This window comes from Martes martes (genome assembly GCF_963455335.1).
Source record: "Martes martes genome assembly, chromosome: 9".
Taxonomy (NCBI): domain Eukaryota; kingdom Metazoa; phylum Chordata; class Mammalia; order Carnivora; family Mustelidae; genus Martes; species Martes martes.
The window spans coordinates 99,885,607-99,906,842 of NC_137896.1; the positions used below are offsets into that span (position 1 = coordinate 99,885,607).

At 44.1% G+C, this 21,236-nt stretch overlaps 1 protein-coding gene across 10 annotated transcripts in view; it reads right to left on the bottom strand.

The window, feature by feature from the left end:
- Window positions 1-21,236, bottom strand: part of REEP1 (receptor accessory protein 1) — a gene marked incomplete at its 3' end in the record, with an annotated part of 104,948 nt that overhangs the window by 34,248 nt on the left and 49,464 nt on the right. For all 10 annotated transcript variants that reach the window (XM_080813316.1, XM_080813312.1, XM_080813315.1 and 7 more), the window contains exon 3: window positions 5,950-6,026. In XM_080813316.1, the coding sequence (XP_080669442.1) occupies window positions 5,950-6,026 (77 nt within the window). The remainder of the gene's footprint in view (window positions 1-5,949; window positions 6,027-21,236) is intronic.

The window sequence follows — 21,236 nt, forward strand, 5'->3', positions numbered from 1 at the left end:
ATGAACACTTACCTGCTCCAAAAAGTGTTAGCTTGTGCTGAGCACTGAGGACACAATGGTGAGTAAAAAAGACTGATCCCTGCTCTCTTGGGGCTTTCAGTCTAGTGGGAAACAGGTAAGAGTGTCTTGTATCTTTGGAACTGATGGTCCAGGCAGAAAAACAGAGACTGATCAAAGAACTGCAAATGACACAGAACAGCAACCAGAGACAAGTGTCAAAATGGGCCTCTGCCAGACCATGTGGTGCCTTTGTATGCCAGCCCCTTCAACTGGAGGCAGTCCTGCGAGCATGGCTAGTGAACAGGGCTTCATTTGAATTTCAGCCCCGCCTGCCACCTTGGCCAGATATCTTGTGCTATGTACAACCTGTGCAACAATACTTGGCTGTTCTGCTGTGTACTAATACCATGTCTTTTTATTTTCTTTATTCTAATGCTTTGGCATCTTGGGGCCTTTCTGATTCTGAAGAGACTGCCCCTCCCTGGGTTAGCCAATTCTGAGAGATAGGAAACAACACGCCCACAAACAAGCCTTTCAAATGTAAACCAACCAATCCAGAACCCATATCCCAACCACCTCCTTTAGGAGCTCTCACACTCTGGGCCACTCTCCAGCTGCTCTAATCACTCCGGGGCCAGGTACCAGCCAACAAGGGACAGCCCCAATACCCCAGAGCCCGTAGAAATTATTCAGACTAGTTGGTCCTAAACATGTTTACTCTGCCTTGTCTGTTCCTTCCATGGAAACCACCATAAAGATTCTTGCCCACACTTCCTACCTCTACCTCTTGACTGACCTCACGCGTGCTGTGCCTCCTGTTTCTAGGGACCTGTGAGTTTAACAACCTGCTCCCTTCATGACAGTCATTCCTGAATCTGTGTGTCTTACCAGACCTGATTAAAACAAATCCCGGGTACCCTTAGAACATGATCCCGAGGGAAAAGGACACCTGCGCTCGTCTGAAGAATCAGAGAAGTAAATTCCTCCCACTCACGCTCTCGCCCCCCATAGCACAGCTGAAAATAAAGAGTGATTTCTGGCAAGTCAGTTCAGAGCCTTCAACTCTCACACAGACTCCCAAATCAGCAGCTCCAGCCACTCTGCTTTCCTCATCGAGGTCCCTGGTCCGCTGCCTTTGGCCTCTGGCAGGCTCTTGCCGAATATTCCCTCTGCAACTCCAGGACGTTGTCATGTTAAGACTGCTGAATGTTTCACAGCCATCAGACAAGAGGCTGAGGGAACAGAGGCATGATTCTCCCACACTGGAACCCTCCATTGATTATTAATGAAGGAAATTTTGTCTCGAAAACAACTATTTACCAGCCCCAAGGGGAAGGCAAATGAATCTAGCAAGCTCAGGCATCAGTACAAGATACACAGTCCCAAGGGATCTATCACACGGCACTGCTTTCGTTGGCTATGTGAAAGATGTTTTTGTAACAGGTAATATATGCATATAGTTTTAAAAAATTCAAATATCCAAAAGAGTATACAACAAAGAGTCTTCTTCACATCCCAGACTTTTAGTCCCTTTTCCAAAAGCAAAAGCATTATCAGTAGTAGACTTCAGACACCTAAGATAGACAATCACGTGGGTATATGTGACTCCTTTAGCAGCCCCCAAAGACACATGGTAATATTCGATAATCCCTTTCCCACACCACACTTCCCCCATTAAGAACACACACACACACACACACACACACACACACACACCCCTAACAGTATACTTTGGGGGATGATCTCGAGCTGTCCCTGGAATCATTACCCCAGGACCAGGCCCTTGTGAGGTATCATAAGGGTCTCCCAGTTGAGCCACTCAGACCCTGTTACCCAGAGGCCTTGGGTTCGCTTGGCTCTACCAATGCAAGTACCACCAACCAAGTTACCTTCACCTGACCTACTGCCGTCCCAGCCTCACCCAAGAGGCGGAGAACGACCATGCTCATTCCTTGATGATAAGTCCCTGAACTGTCCTGACTGCTGGATATATTCGCCTCCCCAGATACAGGTGCACACCCCTGGAGTGCACGGGGGAGGTGAAGGCTCCCACCCTTCCGATGATATACCTTCACACTCCTGAGGAGTAACTGTTCCCTCAGAGGCTTGGACACGTGATGAAATTGCCAAAACACATGCAATTAATGTGTACAGAAAATTTCTGGAAGAACACACAAGTAACTTTTAACAGTCACATCCCTGGGGAGAGAGAATGAAGGCCTGATGAGGAGGGCCTCACTTTTTAGTGTACGGTTTCAATTTCATTTCGCCATGTGATACAGTATTTTTTAAATGTTAAAAAACTAGACGAAATCGCCTATGGATATTGTGAGACAAGCCGCCATCCTCTGTCTCCTGTGACCATATATGACTGCTGTTTACATCAATAGAAAGTTTAAAAGAAGTTAACTATGAAGAGAAAACTGCCCTAGGGGAGTGGTAGAAAGAGGGCAGTGGGGATGAGTGAGGAGGGAGGAGGGGAGGAAGATAAAGGGGAGGGGCCATCTCCAATCCTGGAAGCGAACCAGTGTTAAAGATGCTTCCCAGGAAGCCAGAAGATGCTTCCAGGAAGAACAGAAACTTCACTCTCTCAATCTCTCAATCTCTCTCTCTCTCTCATTACAGAGACTGCAGAGCTGCCAAGCTGGTGTCCATGTCCCTGCAAGAGGGGAAATAGGGCTCTGTCTGTCTGATCAGCCTGTTCTGTGCCACTCCCTGAGCAAGAGGCAGGAGGGAGTGGGAAGATTCTGCCCAAAGACAGCTGTGACCTGTAATGACTTCGGGTTTGCAGAGAAAGAGAAAGCCGACTGAGGGCAGGACCAGACTGTGGGCTAAAGCAGGCAGTGAAGGTTCCCAACCTCTTCCTTGCAGAAGACGGACAAGACCCTCACTTCCCATACATAAACCGCTGGGCAGCTCTTGCTAAGCCGGGCCAGCTGAGTCCTCCACACGGGTCAGGAAGAGGGGGAGTCCACCTGTACCTGCACACAGGCACCCAAACTCCAGGTATCAGAGGCCCTCCAGCGGTGGGCAGAATTTTGGTCCCACGACCTTCTCATCCTCATGTTACCCCCACAAATACGTTCCCTTCCCATGGCAAAAGGGATCCTGAAGACGTAATTGAGATTATCAGCCAGCTGGCTTTAAAATAGGGAAATTATATTGGATGATTGGGGGGTAGGTCTAATCTAATAACATGATCCCTTAAAAGCAGAAGTCGAGCTCTTTCTCTGGCCGGCAGCAGAAGGCAGAGATTTGAGGCTTGAGAAGGCTCTGACAGGCACCGCGGGCTTGAAGCTGAAGTGGGAGGCGCTTATCAAGGAAATGGGGACCTCAGTCTTAGAGCCACAAGAAACTGAATTCTGCCTACTCTCCAAATAAGCCTGAAGTGGCATCTCCCCCAGAGTCTCCAGAGAAGAGCCGGGGCTGGCCCACACCCTGACTTTGGCTTCGTGGGTTCCTGAGCAGAGGACTCAGTGGATTCTACCTGGACTTCTGATGCACAGAAACTGAAATACTTAATTTCTGTGGTTTTAAAGCTCCTAAACCTGTGACAATTTGTTACGGCAGCAACGGAAAGCTCATACACTCCCCCCAAATCAAAATCAAATCAATTCCAGAGATAGCTGATAAGCATTTATTAAGTATGAAACTCTAAAGTCCCAGGGCCATGAGTAAAAATATACTCCAATTACCAGGGACAGCACACCCATCGCTAGACCAGATTTCCACTTGGCCAAGAGCAGTGAGACAGAAAAACCAATACCCCTGGAAAGAGCTCATAAGGCTAACACTAGTCCCCTACGATATTTATGAGGAGGGACAGGAGGACAGCAGGAAGCCACCCAGCACCGCACACAGGACATTGTTCAGAAGGAAGACCAGAGGACGTAAGGAGCTGGCCATGATGTTTACTGACGACACAGTCCTCACTGGGCCTGACCTGTTTCCTTCATCTCCCCATGGGGTACAGGAACCTCCCCAATGAAGCTCTACCCAATATGGGGCCTTACTCGTGGTACCAGACCCTGCAGCCTGGGGAAGACAAAGGATGGCTCAGCAGAGCTCCTTCTCCACTCCTGGAGATTCCTGGAGACTCAGCCCCATCCTGAGTCTGTGGTTTATTGGGGCACATGGCACCAACATTATACATTAGGTAATCCACATTTCTTCCCTACATAATGGCTGAGACATCTATGTCTCCCAGTGGGGATGAAAGCCAGCCTCCTTTGGGGGGAAGACTATACACTAAGGTCTTTAAGACCATTGATCCAAAACAAGATTCACAGAAGTGGTATTCGGGTCTCATTCTTGGCCTATGACATCCCAGAGGGTAAGTTCATACTGAAGGTCTTTGGGTAAGGAGTTTCTCCAAAATGGAAATATTTTTATTATTCTTTCTGATGATAATTGATCATGGTGAAACATTCATACAACACAGCCTAATACAAAACCAACCCCATGATTCCAAGTTGTAGAAATAACTCTGGTTAATGAATGGGTATTTCTGAACCACTTTTAGTACTATACATTTAGTATACATTCACATGTGTACAGAGAAAGTTAGGCCCATTAAGGAGAAATAAGATGCTACACATTATCTACAGCCTCGTTCACCTCAATCATATTCACATGCAATATATTGGGGTGCCTGGGTGGCTGAGTGGGTTAAAGCCTCTGCCTTTGGCTCGGGTCATGATCCCAGGGTCCTGGGATTGAGCCCCGCATCAGGCTCTCTGCTTAGCAGGGAGCCTGCTTCCTCCTCTCTCTCTGCCTGCCTCTCTGCCTACTTGTGATCTCTGCTGTCAAATAAATAAACAAAATCTAAAAAAAAAAAAAACAACCATGCAATATATCAATGCATGGACCTAGCTTATAATTTTTACTTGCTCCATTGCTATAACAGTGGCATTGTTTATAAGGAAAAAAATTTTCCATTGAAAGGGGATTGATTAAATTATGGTCTGTCTACACCATGAAATTCCATGCAGCCACATAAAAAATAAGGAGATCTAGGGTGCTGGGTGGCTCAGTGGGTTAAAGCCTCTGCCTTCGGCTCAGGTCATGATCCCAGGGTCCTGGGATTGAGTCCCGCATCGGGCTCTCTGCTCAGTGGGGAGCCTGCTTCGCCCTCTCTCTCTCTGCCTGCCTCTCTGCCTACTTGTGATCTCTCTCTGTCAAATAAATAAATAAAATCTTTAAAAAAAATAGGGAGATCTACTTATGTTTATATGAAAGTATTTAAAAAATAAATTTAATAAACAAAGTGAGAACTGTTATATATATTATCAATCCACTGTTTAAAAAAGAAAAAAAGGGGGGCGCCTGGGTGGCTCAGTGGGTTAAAGCCTCTGCCTTTGGCTCAGGTCATGATCCCAGGGTCCTGGGATTGAGCCCTGTATCAGGCTCTCTGCTCAGCAGGGAGCCTGCTTCCTCCTCTCTCTCTCTGCCTACTTGTGATCTCTCCCTGTCAAATAAATAAATAAAATCATAAGAAAAAGAAAAAAAAAGTACATATGTGTGTATATATGTACATACATAAATATGTTAAAAGTATATACAATGGTGAACAGTAGTTACAGTGAGAGTGAATGGTGCTTGAGAGAAACCTAGTTTTATTAGTCAAAGGGAAACTTGTGTGTACTGTTTCTTCCCTTTGGTGTTTTTTTTGTTTTGTTTTGTTTTGTTTTGATATATAAATGCTTCCTTACCAACTACATTAGTTGGGGAACTTTATTTATTTTGTCTACCATTATATCATTATATTATAAGAATAATACCTGCTCTTATAAGGTCATTGAACAAATATTTACTTGAAGAGCAACTTTATAGATTTAATTTATTAAAACTATCCCAGTAAGACTGAGACCGCTTCTAGAAATTTCCCACCTCTCCACTGATACTGGGCAACATCTTCCCTTGAAAAGTCCCATGTCCTGGAGTACTTACCAACAAAGGAAGATGTCGGTGAATGTCTCTGCTGTGGTAAAAAGTGCAAATATAATCCAGTACATCATCCATTTGACCTGTTGAAAGAGAAAACAAAAAAGCTAGTAGATAAGGTCAAGGATAAATGGCTGGCTGCATCAAGGACAAGAGGCTCAGACAGTGGATGCTGAGGCATGCCCAGGCAGTATATCCTGCATTTGTAACCCCTTCTCCCTGTCCTTCCACAGCTTGGTTTCCAGTTCCACTCCAGACTTTGGGGCTGGAGGCGAACAGGCTACTTCCACAAATAACCCAGGCTCAAGGTCAAAGTAGATCCTGGTGACAATCTAGGCTTCACGTGATCCAAGGAGACCAGCAGACCAGGAGGGACTCAGGATTCAGTTAGGTCATTTTACCAAGACTAACACCATATTAGTAAACTCTCCAAGTCTTAACAGAGATATACTTTGGAATGACCTTTAGTCAGGCCAGACTTTCTGGAATGTGGTCTCTTAGGAATGTTTTCCTGTGGAAAAGTCTCACATCCCCTCACGGAAACTAGATCTTTTTTTTTTTTTCTTTTTAATCTCTCCCATGTGGCCAACCTTATGCATTTCAACTGCCTCTCTCTTCCAGTAGAGGCCTTGGACCCCTGTCTCCCAAACCACTGCAAGTCTTCTACCTACTTCCTTTGTCTCCTGGCTTCCCCCACACCAACTCATCCTATAAACCACCCCTGTGCTAGTCTTCCCAAACCAAGAACTTATCAGACTACTCCCTGATTTAAAATCTTCCAGCCTGCAGAATAAAGTCCAAATTTCTTAGCCTGCTCCATGTAGTGTCTGGTGATGGTGGAATAAGGCATTTTACTAACCCTCCTGCTAACAATGATAACAAACTCTTAACAAAATATTTAAAAACAACTCCTTAAAGCCACTAGAAAGCTATCAAAAGTTGGTAGAGTTGCGGGTCCATATCTGGGCTCTCTACTCTGTTCCACTGGTCTATGTGTCTGTTTTTGTGCCAGTACCATCCTATCTTGGTGATCACAGCTTTGTAATAAAGCTTGAAATCAGACAATGTGATGCCCCCGTTTTGTTTTTCTTTTTCAACAACCTTAGCAATTTGGGGTCTCTTCTGGTTCCATACAAATTTTAGGATCGTTTGTTCCAGCACTTTGAAAAATGCCGCTCTAGGGGCGCCTGGGTGGCTCAGTGGGTTAAAGCCTCTGCCTTCGGCTCAGGTCATGGTCCCAGGGTCCTGGGATGGAGCCCCGCGTTGGGCTCTCTGCTCTGCGGGGAGCCTGCTTCCTCCTCTCTCTCTGCCTGCCTCTCTGCTTACTTGTGATCTCGGTCTGTCAAATAAATAAATAAAATACTAAAAAAAAAAAAAAAGAAAGAAAGAAAAATGCCGCTCTATGGTCAAGTAATCTTCAACAAAGCAGGAAAAATATGCAGTGGAAAAAAGTTACTTCAATAAATGGCACTGGGAAAATTGGACAGCTATGTATAGAAGAATGAAACTTGACCATTCTCTTATACCATATACAAAGATAAACTCAAAACGGATAAAAGACCTCAACATGAGGCAGGAATCTATCAAAATCCTAAAGGAGAACATACACAGTAACCTCTTCAACATTGGCTACAGCAACTTCTTTCAAGACATGTCTCCAAAGGCAAAGGAAACAAACAAAAAAAGAACTTTTGGGACTTCATCAAGATCACAAGCTTCTGCACAGCAAAGGAAACAGTCAACAAAAAAGAGGCAACCCATGGAATGGGAGAAGATATTCACAAATGACACTACAGACAAAGGGCTGATATCCAAGATCTGTAAAGAACTCCTCAAACTAAACACTCAAAAAACAGATAATCACATCAAAAAATGGGCAGATCTGACATGAACAGACACTTCTCCAAAGAAGACATACAAATGGCTAACAGATGTGTGAAAAAATGTTCATCATGATTAGCCATCAGGGAGATTCAAATCAAACCCACATTGAGATACCACCTTACATCAAGTAGAAGGGCCAAAACCAACAAGACAGTAAACAACAAGTGTTGGAAAAAATGTGGAGAAAGGGGGACCCTCTCACACTGTTGGTGGGAATGCAAGTTGGTGCAGCCACTTTGGAAAACAGTGTGGAGATTCCCCAAGAAATTAAAAATAGAGCTACCCTATGACCCTGCAATTGCACTACTGGGTATTTACCCCAAAGATACAGACGTAGTGAAAGGAAGGGTCATCTGTACCCCAATGTTCATAGCAGCAATGGCCATAGTAGCCAAACTGTGGAAAGAAACAAGATGCCCTTCAACAGACAAATGGATAAAGAAGATATGGTCCATATATGCAATGGAATATTATACCTCAATCAGAAAGCATGAATACCCAACATTTGTATCAACATGGATGGGACTGGAGGAGATTATGCTGAGTGAAATTAGTCAAGCAGAGAGAGTCAATTATCATATGGTTTCACTTACTTGTGGAGCATAAGGAATAACACGGAGGACATTGGGAGATGGAGAGGAGAAGGGAGTTGGGGGAAATTGGAGGGGGAGACAAACCATGAGAGACTGTGGACTCTGAGAAACAAACTGAGGGGAGGGGTGGGTGATTGGGTGAGCCTGGTGGTAGGTATTATGGAGGGCATGTATTGCATGGAGCACTGGTTGTGGTGCATAAACAATGAATCTTGGAACGCTGAAAAAATAAAACTAAATTAAAAAAAAAAAGTTGGTAGAAACTGGAAGGAAACCACAGCAGGATAGATCCACGTTGATGTGCCTGGGAACAATCCCAAGCCTGCAAATCAGGGGCAGACAGAACTCAAAAAGAAACACATAGTCTTTTTGCCTGCAGAACTAGAGAATGAAGTTTGAGATTGCTAGAGAAGCTGGAAATTAAGAGGGAAAAATCCCAGAGAAGGAAGCTATAAAGGGGAAGGCCCCAAAATCCACATATAAATTCCTCTTAAGTATTTGCCTGGCCCCTGAGTTGCACAGAAGCAGGTAATACTCCAAGGTTGGCTGAGGAAAAAAAAGTTGGAAAGCTGGAAAAAACTGAGAAGACTAGTATTCTTCTCACTGTAGTAGAAACAGAATTTAGAGTTTAGTCTTACCAAGTGGAGGAGCTTGGTAAACATCTGGGAATCTTCACTTAAACATCTAAAAGACCATACCTTAGTAATAAAAATTACATCCCAGGTCTAAGAGATCAGCTCTAAGACTAAGGACAAAACTGAAATACTCCTGCCCCAGTAATCATAAAATTTAACTGCCACAAGGTCAAGATGATCTACAGAATTTAACTACCTACTGGAACAAAACTCAACATTCCTTACAAGAATGTAACATAACCTTTATATAAAAGTCAGGGGCACCGGGCTGGCTCAGTCAATAGAGCATCTGACTCTTGACTTCAGGGTTGTGAGTTTGAGCCCCACACTGGGTGTACAAATTTCTTAAAAATAAAGTCTTAAAAAAGTCAACTGATTTCCTACCTATCTGGACATCTGGAACTTGGAGTTAAAATACCATTTACATTAGCAGCAAAAAAAAATTACTGAGGAATATATCTAACAAAATATGTAAAAGTTCTATGTGAGGAAAACTATAAACTTTGATAAAGGAAATCAAAGAAGTTCTAAACAAATGGAGAGATATTCCATGTTCATGGATAGAAAGACTCAATATTATCAACACGTCAGTTCTTTCTTCTGAAATTAATCTATAGACTCAATGCAATCCACATCAAATGCCAGAAAATTCTTTTGTGGATCCCAACAAACTGACTCTAAAGTTTATGTGGAAGGGTGAAAGACCAAGAATAGCCAGTACAATACTGAACAAGAATAAAGTTGTAGCTAGATGCTATCTGCCTTCAAGACTTAATATAAAGCTACAATAATCAAGACAGTGTTATTGCTGAAGGAATACATAAATAGATCTTAGAATAGACAAATAGAAGGAGGTGCCTGGATGGCTCAATCAGTTAAGTGTCTGGCTCTTGATTTTGTCTCAGGTCATGATCTCAGGTTGTGAGATTAAGCCCCACATCAGGCCCTGTACTCAGTGGGAAGTCTGCTTGAGAGTCTCTCTCTCCCTCTCCCTTTGCCCCTTCCTCCACTTTCTCTCTCTCTCTCTTATAAATGAATAAATAAATCTTGAAAAAAAAGACAAATAGAATAGAGATCCCAGAAATAGACCCCATAATTATAGGTAACTGATCTTTGACAAAGGAGCACAGGCAAGTCAATGGAGAAAGAATAGTTTTTTCAACAAATGGTGCTAGAACAACTGGACATCACATTTAATAAATAAATCAGTAAATGAGTAAGAAAATGAGTGAATAAATGAATGAACGAATCTAGACACTGGTTTTACACCCTTCATAAAAATTAACTCAAAATGGATCATAGACCTAAAAGAAGATACAAAACTATAAAACTTCTAGAAGATAACATAGAAGAAAATCTAGGTGACCTTGGGCTTGGGAATAAGTTTTTTAATACAATAGCAACAGCATGACCCCATGTAAGAAAAAAATTGATAAATCGGACTTCATTAAAATTAAAAACTTCTACTCTGCAAGACACTGGTAAGAGAATGAAAAGTCAAGCCACAGAACAGAAGAAACTATTTTCAATACATATATCTGATAAATAAATAATACCTGAAATATACAAAGATCTCTTAAACTCTATAATAAAAACAAACAACCCAATTAAAAACTGGGTAAAAGATCTGAACAGACACTTCACCAAAAAAAGATATACAGATATATAATAACTTAATAACAAAGTTTTTGTTATAAAAGCTAAATTTTCTTTTGTCACCACTTAACAAGACACTTACCCTAAGAACACAGGGGCAGATTCAATATTATTTTTCTTGAAAAGGTATAAATATGTTAAAGAATCTACAGGAAAAGATAGACATATAGAGTGAAGAAATGGTAGATTTCAAGAGAAAGGAAACTTTTTTTAAAAGATTTTTAAAATTTATTTGGGAGAGAGAGAGAGGGATCGTGAGTGGGGTGGGGGGGAGGGTAGAGGGAGAAGCAGACTCCCTGCTGAGCAGGAAGCCTGATCCAGGACCCTGGGATCATGACCTGAGCCAAAGACAGACACTTAACCAACTGAGCCTCCTAGGCACCCAAGAAGGAAACTCTTTAAAAAGAACAAATGGTATCCTAGAATCAAAAAACACAATATTTTAATTTTTTTAAGTTATTGAATGGAATTAAGAGCAGACTGGATGCAAAAAATAAAAAAATCTATGAACTTTAAGACAATAAAGTCAATAAGACAGAAATCTAGACTAGAAAAAAGTGGAGAGGCTCAATACCCATGGAATAGCATCGAGCAGTCTAACATATATGGAATAGGAATTTCACAGGAGAGTAAAAACAGAATGGGACAGAAAAAATTTTTGAACAAATAATGACTGAAAATTTCCAGAACTGATCAAAAATAGCAAATCCACAGGACCAGGGAGTTCAGCAAATCCCAAAGAAGATAAATACAAGAAAACCACACCAAGGCATATCACAGTAAAATTGCTGAAAAAGAAAGAAAATCTTGAGAGAGAGGGAGGAAAAAACATATTGCATATAGGGGAATGACAATAGATGACTTTTCATCAGAAATGACGAATACCAGAAGAAAACAGAATAACATATCTAAAGTGTCGAAAGAAAAAAACATGTCAACCTGGATTTCCATTCCCAGCAAAAATATCTTTCAAAAGTAAAGGCAGTTCTGGTGAATGCCCATTGTCTTTGTAACTCTAAAACATGGGTCTCAACAGATTTACTCAGAGGTCTTCTTCATTCAGAAAAAACAAGACTTTCCCTTGGGAGCCACCTTTTTTTAATCCATCAAAAGTAACAGCTGTCTGAGAGACCATATGCTGCCAAGATTACCTGCAGCAGAACCGGCTCCTTGGCAGGGGGCAAAGAAGGTCTTTCCAACTGTAACTTTCATGGGATGCTGGGGCCCATGACTCAGGAATTCCAAACTGGTTTCCAGATACACTGCCAGAAGCCTGAATTCCTACTCTACTGTCTTTTTCTTTTTAGTATTCAAACCATGCTCTAATATCTTCAATTAAAAACAAAGGATAATGATGAAGAGCCTGAGTGGCTCAGCAGGTTAAGCAACCAACTCCTGGTTTTAGTTCAGGTCATGATCTCATGGGTCAGGAGATGAAGCCCTGTGATGATCAGGCCAAGGGAGAATGATGGACACTTTTTCATTTAAAAAATTTTTTTTGATTTGTTTGACTTTCAGATGGACATGAAACTATCACTTCCTGAAAAGCTCCCCCAACACCACAACTGCTCTGGCTTCCCTCTTGATTTTCTGGCTACCTCTGAGGTTCATCAATTCCTCCAAAAGGCTTTGTTCTAGACATTCTCTCTCTCTCTCTCTCTCTAAAAGATTTTATTTATTTACTTGAGAGAGAGAGAGAGAGAGTGACAGAAAATGAGAGGGGAGAGGGTTAGAGGGAGAAGCAGACTCCCTGCCAAGCAGGGAGCCTGATGCGGGACTTGATCCCAGGACTCCAGGATCATGACCTGAGCCGAAGGCAGTCGCTTAACCAATTGAGCTGCCCAGGCATCCCTAGACATTCTCTTTTAACTCTAGACAAGACATTTTCCCTGGGGAAACTCTGCATTCCTCATCAGCAACCAATCACCAAGTTCTGTCACTTCCACCCTGTTGAACCTATCTTCTTCTCTCCATCCTTTCTGTCATTTACTTACTTCAGACCACCAACATCTCCTATAAAATAGAACTACAGCCTTTAGCTTGGTCTCTAAACCTCTGACCCCTTACTAATCTGTCCTCCATATTCCATTCAGAACAATCTTCTTAGATCTAAATTTGATAATTCTCCTTTCCAAAGTCTTCAACAGTTCCTTAATTGTTTTTAAGATGAGGCCCAAATTCCTTAAATTGGCTTTCAAGTCCTTGCATGAATGAAACCCTAATTGTCTCTATAAAAGCTTTCCCCCACACCAATACTTTCTTGAATTTTTCACTCAAGTTAAAAGGAACTTCTTTCAGTTCTCTGAACAGTGTACCTTCTTTTGCCTCCAGGATTCAGCCCTCAGATCTCAACCTCAATATCATTTCCTCCAGGAAGTATCCAAAGTTTGGGTAAGTACCTTCTCCTTTCTTCCTCTTATGGTGTCTTATATATGCTCCCTGTCATAACACTTTTTACTCTGCTTTGACAGTACCTGTCTATTCCTATGCTTTTCCTACTAGACTATAAGCTCCTTGAGAGTGGAGACAAGTTATTCTTACACATCTCCATATCTCTAGCACCTAAAACAATTATTGGCACATAGTAGGTACTCAAGGGCTATGTTTTGAATGACTCAATTAGAATGTTGACATTGTAAATGGGAAAGAAAGGATGGTTTCCACATGTTGAGAAAAGAATATACTTCGGGAAATACTGGTTTAGGTGGCTTTTTGAGAAGAAAGGCAAAATTAGACAGCTTGCAGGGCAACAGATGTTCCCCACAAGGGTCTGCTGAATGGATGGCTGGGTATAGATAGGAGGAAAGGGGCTTACTGAAGTCAGGGCACGGTGTGATATGGAACCACTCACACCAGCAAGAGGGTAAAGAAAGAGGCAAGTTAGGGAGAAGAGGTTGAACATCATAAGGCTGAAGGAAGTCTGAGGGTTCAGAACATCCACGAAGAATGTCTAACAGGTCACTGAAAAGATAAGAGCAATTCTCAGAAAGGAGGTCAAAACTATGGACAAAGATGAGGGAGCCGTGGTAAAGAGGAGACTTGAAGTGTTCACCTAAAGAAGTTTCTTTTTTTTTTTTTTAAACATTTTATTTATTTATTTGACAGAGAGAGAGAGATCACAAGTAGGCAGAGAGGCAGGCAGAGAGAAAAAGGGGGAAGCAGGCTCCCCGCTGAGCAGAGAGCCCGATGTGGGGCTCAATCCCAGGACTCTGAGATCATGACCTGAGCCGAAGGCAGAGGCTTTAACCCACTGAGCCACCCAGGCGCCCCCACCTAAAGAAGTTTCTATCTTGCGCTCCTTCACTTTAAATACTGTCATGCAGGGGACGCCTGGGTGGCTCAGTTGGTTAAGCGGCTGCCTTCGGCTCAGGTCATGATCCCAGCGTCCTGGGATCGAGTCCCACATCGGGCTCCTTGCTCCGCAGGGAGCCTGCTTCTCCCTCTGCCTCTGCCTGCCTGTGCTCGCTCGCTCTCTCTCTCTCTCTCTCTCTGACAAATAAATTAATAAAATCTTAAAAAAAAAAAAGTTAAAAAAAAATACTGTCATGCAGGAGCATCTGGGTGGCTCAGTGGGTTAAGCCTCTGCCTTCAGTTCAGGTCATGATCTCAGGGTCCTGGGATCAAGCCCTGCATCGGGCTCTCTGCTCAGCGGGGAGCCTGCTTCCCCACCCCCTCTCTACCTGCCTCTCTGCCTACCTGTGATCTCTGTCTCTGTCAAATAAATAAATAAATACTGTAATACAGAAAGACGGGTTTGAGAATGGTATGTGATTCAGAGATGGAAATCATAAATAAATTACCAGGAAATGGTTTTCCCCATCATGCCATACAGAAACCAAATAATGCCCATTTTCCCCCCAAGGTTTGAAATAGAACTTGCCAAGTTTGAGGGATTCTATGTAATGCTTTCTGTCAGATGAGGGGGAGCTTGGGTAGGTGAGCACCCAGGAAAGAGAGAGGAAGCTATGGCTGATTTGAGGAGTAATATCCAGGAGCAATGTCAGAGCGGATAGTTGACCACATGACTGGGAAGTCCCTCTCAGCTGGTCAGGAGCAGGATCCAGGAGTGAGGAGATAGAGAGAAGCCAAGACCCTAAACCACAGCAAGAAGGTGGGAGGCAGAGCCTGGAGACTTTTCATGAACCCCAGATGTTCATTAGACTCTGCCCCCAGGGCTCCTGGCAGCCTGCAAAAACCTTCCCCATGGGCTGGGGAGGTAGCAGGTATAGTTACCTCCTTAGCCTTACCCCCGCCTTTGGATCCTCTCCTACGCCAGCCACACTAATACCATTTAAGTCTTTCACGCTCTCTTTAGCCTCTGAGTCCTGCTTCAACCTCACAGAGAATCACCTATGCCTATGACTGAGAAGGAAAAAAACATGAGCCTGGTTTACAGATGGCTCTGCACCATCTGCCCGGGTGAGCTCAGCGCGGACCGCTACACAGTCAGGGGCAGTCTGGAGAGAGTAGCAGAAGTGACAGTCCCCTGCAGGCAGAACTTTGAAGAGCACACTTATGCCTTGAGGTAATGCCTTTACATTGTCACCAGGTATATTAACTATATTTTCTTACTTCCTATGTTCTTGACGCTCTGGCATCTGTGGCTTCACTGGCTGGGGAGAGACTGCCCCTCCTAGGACAAACCAAGTCTTCGAGAGAGCAAAGGACATGCCCTGCAGCACACCTTTCATAGGCAAACAGATCAGTCCAGAGCCCATACTCTTAAACTCCCTCTTTCATGGGGCTCTCACAGGTTGAGCCAATATTCCCCAGCCCTAATCACCCCAGAGCCCGCTGAAGTTATTCAAACTTGCCAATCCTAAACCTGCTTGCACTGTCTAGCCTTGACCTTCCTACAGACACCACAATGCAGAGTGTCACTGCCTCTGACTCCTAACAGACCCACGTGTTCCCCCATATGGCTGTCCACGGCCTGCTGTGCCTCCTCCTTCTGGGAAAACTGTAAGAAGTTCTTCCTTCGTGGTAGTCATTTCTGTGTCTGCATGCCCTACCATACCCGATTAAAACAAATACCAGGTACATTTCAAACCCCAGGTAAGGACTGGCTAGATGGCAAGGTCCTTGGAAGGGAAAAGACTGAGAGACTGGTGTTGAAGCGGTTTGGGAATGACGTGAATAGGCCCACGGAATGTGGACCCATGTGATGCCTGTTCCTGCTCACCACAAGGTCCCGTGGCACAGGAGGCCTTTGGTAATCAAGTAGATGAGGTGACCAGGCCTGCGGGTGTCAGCTAGACCCTTTCCTCAGGATGACTGTGCGTGTCCAATGTACTCACCTGCCAGTGGGCATGTGGGAGGGACAGAGGGAGCAGGTGGCCTTGGCACTGTGGAATCCCTCTCACCAAGGCTGACCTGGCCACAACCACCGCTCAGAGCCCAAGTCGCCGGCAGCAGCACAAGCATGTATATGATGATACCGTGTCTCATGGCCCCAGCCAGACTCCTTAGAGCAGGCTCATCGCACCAGGCCCCTTCCCTCACAGAAGGGACAGCAGTGTCTTTTCTGGAAGATTCACTGACTCTGCATGCACACTTGCTTTTCCTGCTGCCATATTTCCGGCAGCCTGTAGAGTAAGCTGTGGGCTCAGTGTCCTTTTTATTTTGATGCCAGCCACCCAACACTCCTTCTAACCAAGGAGCTTCTTTTACAGGAAAAGAAACCCAAGACAAGAGGCTAAGGGGCTGGGGAGTCTCGATCTTACCGTGCCCCCACACACCCACTGCTCTGAGGCAGCGGACTTTAAGGTGTTGCAACAGCTATAGGAGAGTTACGAAAGAGAGTCGGCATTCTGGGGTTGAGGCATTGACCTGGAGGATGCAGTTTCTTCCGTGAACCAGGAAGCAACACATGCTTCTGCAGCTTAGGCAGAATCTAAAGGTTCAGGGATCAAGGAACTGAGAGCAGTGTTGCTTATGGGTAAGCCCACTGCCAGCTTCGTGCAACTCCAGTTGTGGTTCGTGGACCAGCACCACTGGAATCACCTAGGAGCTTCTTAGAGATGCAGCATCTCAGAACTCACCCCAGACCTAATGGATCAGCACCTGCATTTTAATAAAACCCTCTAGTTATTCTATGTGCACACTGCAGTTTGAGAATCACTGGTCTAACAGACTCACAACATTTTTGTGTTTTACCTTTAAATCTCTGAGTTCTGCTGTTTAATTCTTACAGTACCTGAAGGGTGGGTGCTTTTGCCAGGGATACAAAATGATTCCAGTGATGTGGAAGCAGAAACAACACTCCTACCTGGCCATTTCAGAACCATGATGTCTCTAGGAAATAGGTGGTAAAGGAACTGATCCTGATTACCAGGGGGGAACAGGGTTGCTGCTACATGGCAGGAAGGAGGGTAGATGGGAATTAAGGAGCCTCTGGAGGGATCTGGGTGGGATCCCTTGTGTGAGTGAGTACTGCTCAGAGGTAAGAGTCAATGGATCATCACTACAACCTTACACAGGCAAGACCTTGCTAAGGCCTCCGGCTCCCCACAAAGGAAGACTCAGGCCACAGCCCTGGGTAAGGAATCCCACTCACTAAAGCTCTAACTGAAGACAAAAAGAACATGAATTAGGGGTGCCTGGGTGGCTCAGTGGGTTAAAGCCTCTGCCTTCGGCTCAGGTCATGATCCCAGGGTCCTGGGATCGAGCCCCGCATCGGGCTCTCTGCTCCGCAGGGTGCCTGCTTCCTCCTCTCTCTCTCTCTGCCTCTCTACCTACTTGTGATCTCTGTCAAATAAATAAAATAAAATCTTAAAAAAAAAAAAGAATATGAATTAGATGGTAGAAGAGGGAAGTAATAGGAAAAATTGTGAAAGAGTTTAGAATGGATGATCTGTAGAATGCTAGATGTTGTCCAGAGCCTCCTTCTGAATTATCTGGCTTCTATAGGTGTTCTGTTTTTCAATATCTTTGAGCTATTTTACAACTTTGTAAGTTACAGAAAACTGATTGCAATGCAAAGGATTTTGTCTAGAGGTGCAAATAAATTTTGTCCAATGGAGGTGCAACTGATCTCCCCACCCTCCTCCAAAATCAGCTGAATATCTATTAACAAATTCATTTAATCATTCCTGATTTCTTAGATACATCTGCTCTTTGGAGTCTCCTTTGAATTTTTTTTTAAAAAACACCTTACTGGTTCCCTTATTAATTAATGAGGTAAGTAAAACTTTCAACATGTGTCAACTTTATTTTTGTACAAGAGTCATGATTTGACCCTTTTAAAAAATCTTTTTTTTTTTTTAAGATTTTATTTATTTATTTGACAGACAGAGATCACAAGCAGGCAGAGAGGCAGGCAGAGAGAGAGGAAGGGAAGCAGGCTCCCTGCCGAGCAGAGAGCCCAATGTGGGGCTCGATTCCAGGACCCTGAGATCATGACCTGAGCCGAAGGCAGAGGCTTAACCACTGAGCCACCCAGGCGCCCCTAAAAAAATCATCTTTTAACAAGAGACATGAATACCAGCTATGAACTCAAGACTACTTGCATGACTAAGAACTATAACTTCTACCCGTATTTTCTTCCTTTCTGTATCATGTATAGATTTAAATATTTTAACTAGTTTTATTTTTATGTATTCTCTTTCTCACCCTCATATAGCATATGTCTATATACTATAGGGGTATGTCAGTGATGGTTCACTTGACAATTTAATTTTTAGAGTGCTGCATATTAAGACCAGAGCCAGAGGAGGAGAGGTCTTTGCCAGAGATACTGGACTGGTGCTGGACTCAGCTGAAAAAAACTGGATTTACCAAGTACATAAATCATACAGAATTCTTGCTGGAAAGTTTTTTAAAGCCAAAATATGGTCAAAGGAGTGGATGTGGGTGCTGAGCAGCCAAAGATATAACTGTAATCTATATCTGTATCTATATTTATTTGTTTTTACTACCAACATCCAATACCATTTAATTTGGGGACAGTCTTCTAGCATAAGGATCTTTGTGGGAAACAAGGCCAGGTATATAGGCTTAAAAAAGTCAAATGCTCGTATTTAGGATTTTGAATCTGCAGGGAATGTTCCAAAGGCACAGACAGCTGGCAGCCAGTGTCCCTGGTGGGGACCTCCGCAGCAACTTCCTAACCAGAGCCTTCCTGTGTGAACTTGGCTGTCACCAAGAGGCTGTCATCTAAGTGAAATGTGACTATGGAAGCATGCTCAGAGATGCTACCCTGGCTCTGAAAATGGAGGAAGGGGCAGGAGCCAAGGAACGCAGATGGCCTCTAGGAACTGCAAAAGATAAGGAAATGGATTCTCCCCTAGAGTCTCCAGAAGGAAAGTGGCCCTGCCTGATTTTAGCCCAGTGAGACCCATTAGACTTCTGACCTCTAGACTGAGAGATAATATCTTTGTGTGTTTTAAGGCACTAAGTTCATGGTAATTTGTTACAGTGGCAACAGAAAACAAATACGGGAGGCTACTGTAACATTCCAGGAAATACCTGATAAGAACAACATTTAAGAGAGTGGCAGCACAGGAGGAGAGACCTGGTTTGAAGGACCATTAAGGGGATAGAGATGAAGGACACAGTCAGGAACCAGGTGTGTGTATAGGGTTGGGTGGTGAGGGCCAGACAGAAGCTGAAGGCAATTCCAGGTTTCTCTCTTGGACAAATGGGTTTATTGGTCAAAATGAGGGAAAGAGGCCAGTGTAATGGTGAGTGTGAATGTGTGCAAGAGTACATGTGAAAGCATGTGAGAGTATGTGTGAGTGTGAGAGTGTGTGTGTGTGTGTGTGTGTGTGAGAGAGAGAGAGCATGTGAGTGTAAGAGTGAGAGATAGTGTTGTGTGTGAGACTACATAAGGGTGAATGAGAGAATGTGAGTGTGAGAAGTGTGTGGGGTATGTAAGCGGGAGAACATGTGTGAGAGAGTATGTGTGAGTGGGAGAGGACGTGAGTGTGTCTGAATGAGAGAGCGTGTGAGTGTGTGAGAGTGAGAGATGTGTGTGAGTGTGAGAGAGTGAGAGTGTATATGAGTGAGAGAGCATGTGAGTGTGGAAGTGTGTGGGGGTGTGTAAGTAGGAGAACATGTGTGAGAGAATATGTGAGTGTGAGTGTGTGAGAGCACATGTGAGCGAGTTATGGTTGTGTGAATGAGGAAACGTGTGTGAGAGCACATGACTGTGAGAAAGTGTTGGAGAGCATGTGTGTGAGGGTGCGTGCAAGAGCACACGTGAGAGCATGTGTGACAGAGTGAGTGAGAGTGTGCGTGCGCGTGAGCAAGTACAGGAAAAGGAGGCAGATCTCTTCTCATACTACTCAGCTCCTTTCTTTCAATTCCATTTTTACCAAGAAACCTTCTAATCTTAACTCTCAAGCTTTCCCTACTGGGAAAAACTCATGCTCACCAGCCAACACAAACAGCTGCTCTGCTTGTCAGTTATATTTTTCAGTCTAAATTAATGAATTGCCATTTTAGTCATAAACCAGGCTCCTGTGAGTTTGGTCAGACCAAAACAATTTACCAGGGTCTGATTTCTCCCAGATGAGCTGACAGAGTTGAGTTTCTGCCTCTGCAAAGTGGAGCATCAGACCCTGAACCACGGTGACCCCAATTATGCCTCCTTACGTGGCACAGCTTCCCTGCACCTGTGGCTGGAAGGGGTCGGGAGAAAGACTGTGGGAGAGGCTGCCTCCTGCTTTACCCCTGCGCCAAGCCAGTAGAGAATCAGGAGGTTGTGTGCTTGCAACTCAACAGCTACTTATAGTTCACACCGAGATTCCCTCAGATACACCAGGGACCTTGTCTCCAGAGAACCCAGCCCTGTCTAGATGCTCTGCTTAGCAGATGCAAGCCCAGGCAAGCAGTTCAGGGAAACTGAAGGAATGAGGGGGTGAGTTCCTGTTGCAGTTGACCTGGAGGTGGCTGGTTTTCATCGTAAAGACATCCTGGAAAATCTGAGAAAGAAAGTGACTTTCAAATACGCTTTATTTCTTTACCTGTGGCAAACTTCCAAAATGACTTCTGAGTAAAAGAGGGAAAGCAAAGACCCTTTGTCCCTCACAACGCTAGGGGCCAGGATTGCTGATATCCAGCCCTCTGATTAGGAAACCAAGGCTCTTGGAAGTTAAGCTTTTTTTTTTTTTTTTTAATTTATTTCAGAGAGAGAGTGAGAGAGATAGAGCATGAGAGGGGAGAGGGTCAGAGGGAGAAGCAGGATTCCCGCTGAGCAGAGAGCCTGATGTGGACTCGATACCAGGACTCCAGGATCATGACCTGAGCCGAAGGCAGATGCTTAAGCACCTGAGCCACCCAGGTGCCCAGAAGTTAAGCTTCTTTTCCAGTATTGCAGCCATCAAATGTCAGAGCCCGCACTTGACTTCAGATTCCTGATGCCCTAATCCACATCCTCTGTAGTTTGACCTGGGTTTCTGTCCCACAAGACCTGGGCATCCTTTCCTCATCAGCCACCCCATGCAGTTGTCTGATGATTCTCCTGCTTAGAGGAACCATCCAGCAACAATACAATCTTTCAACAATAAGTACTCCGGATTCCCTT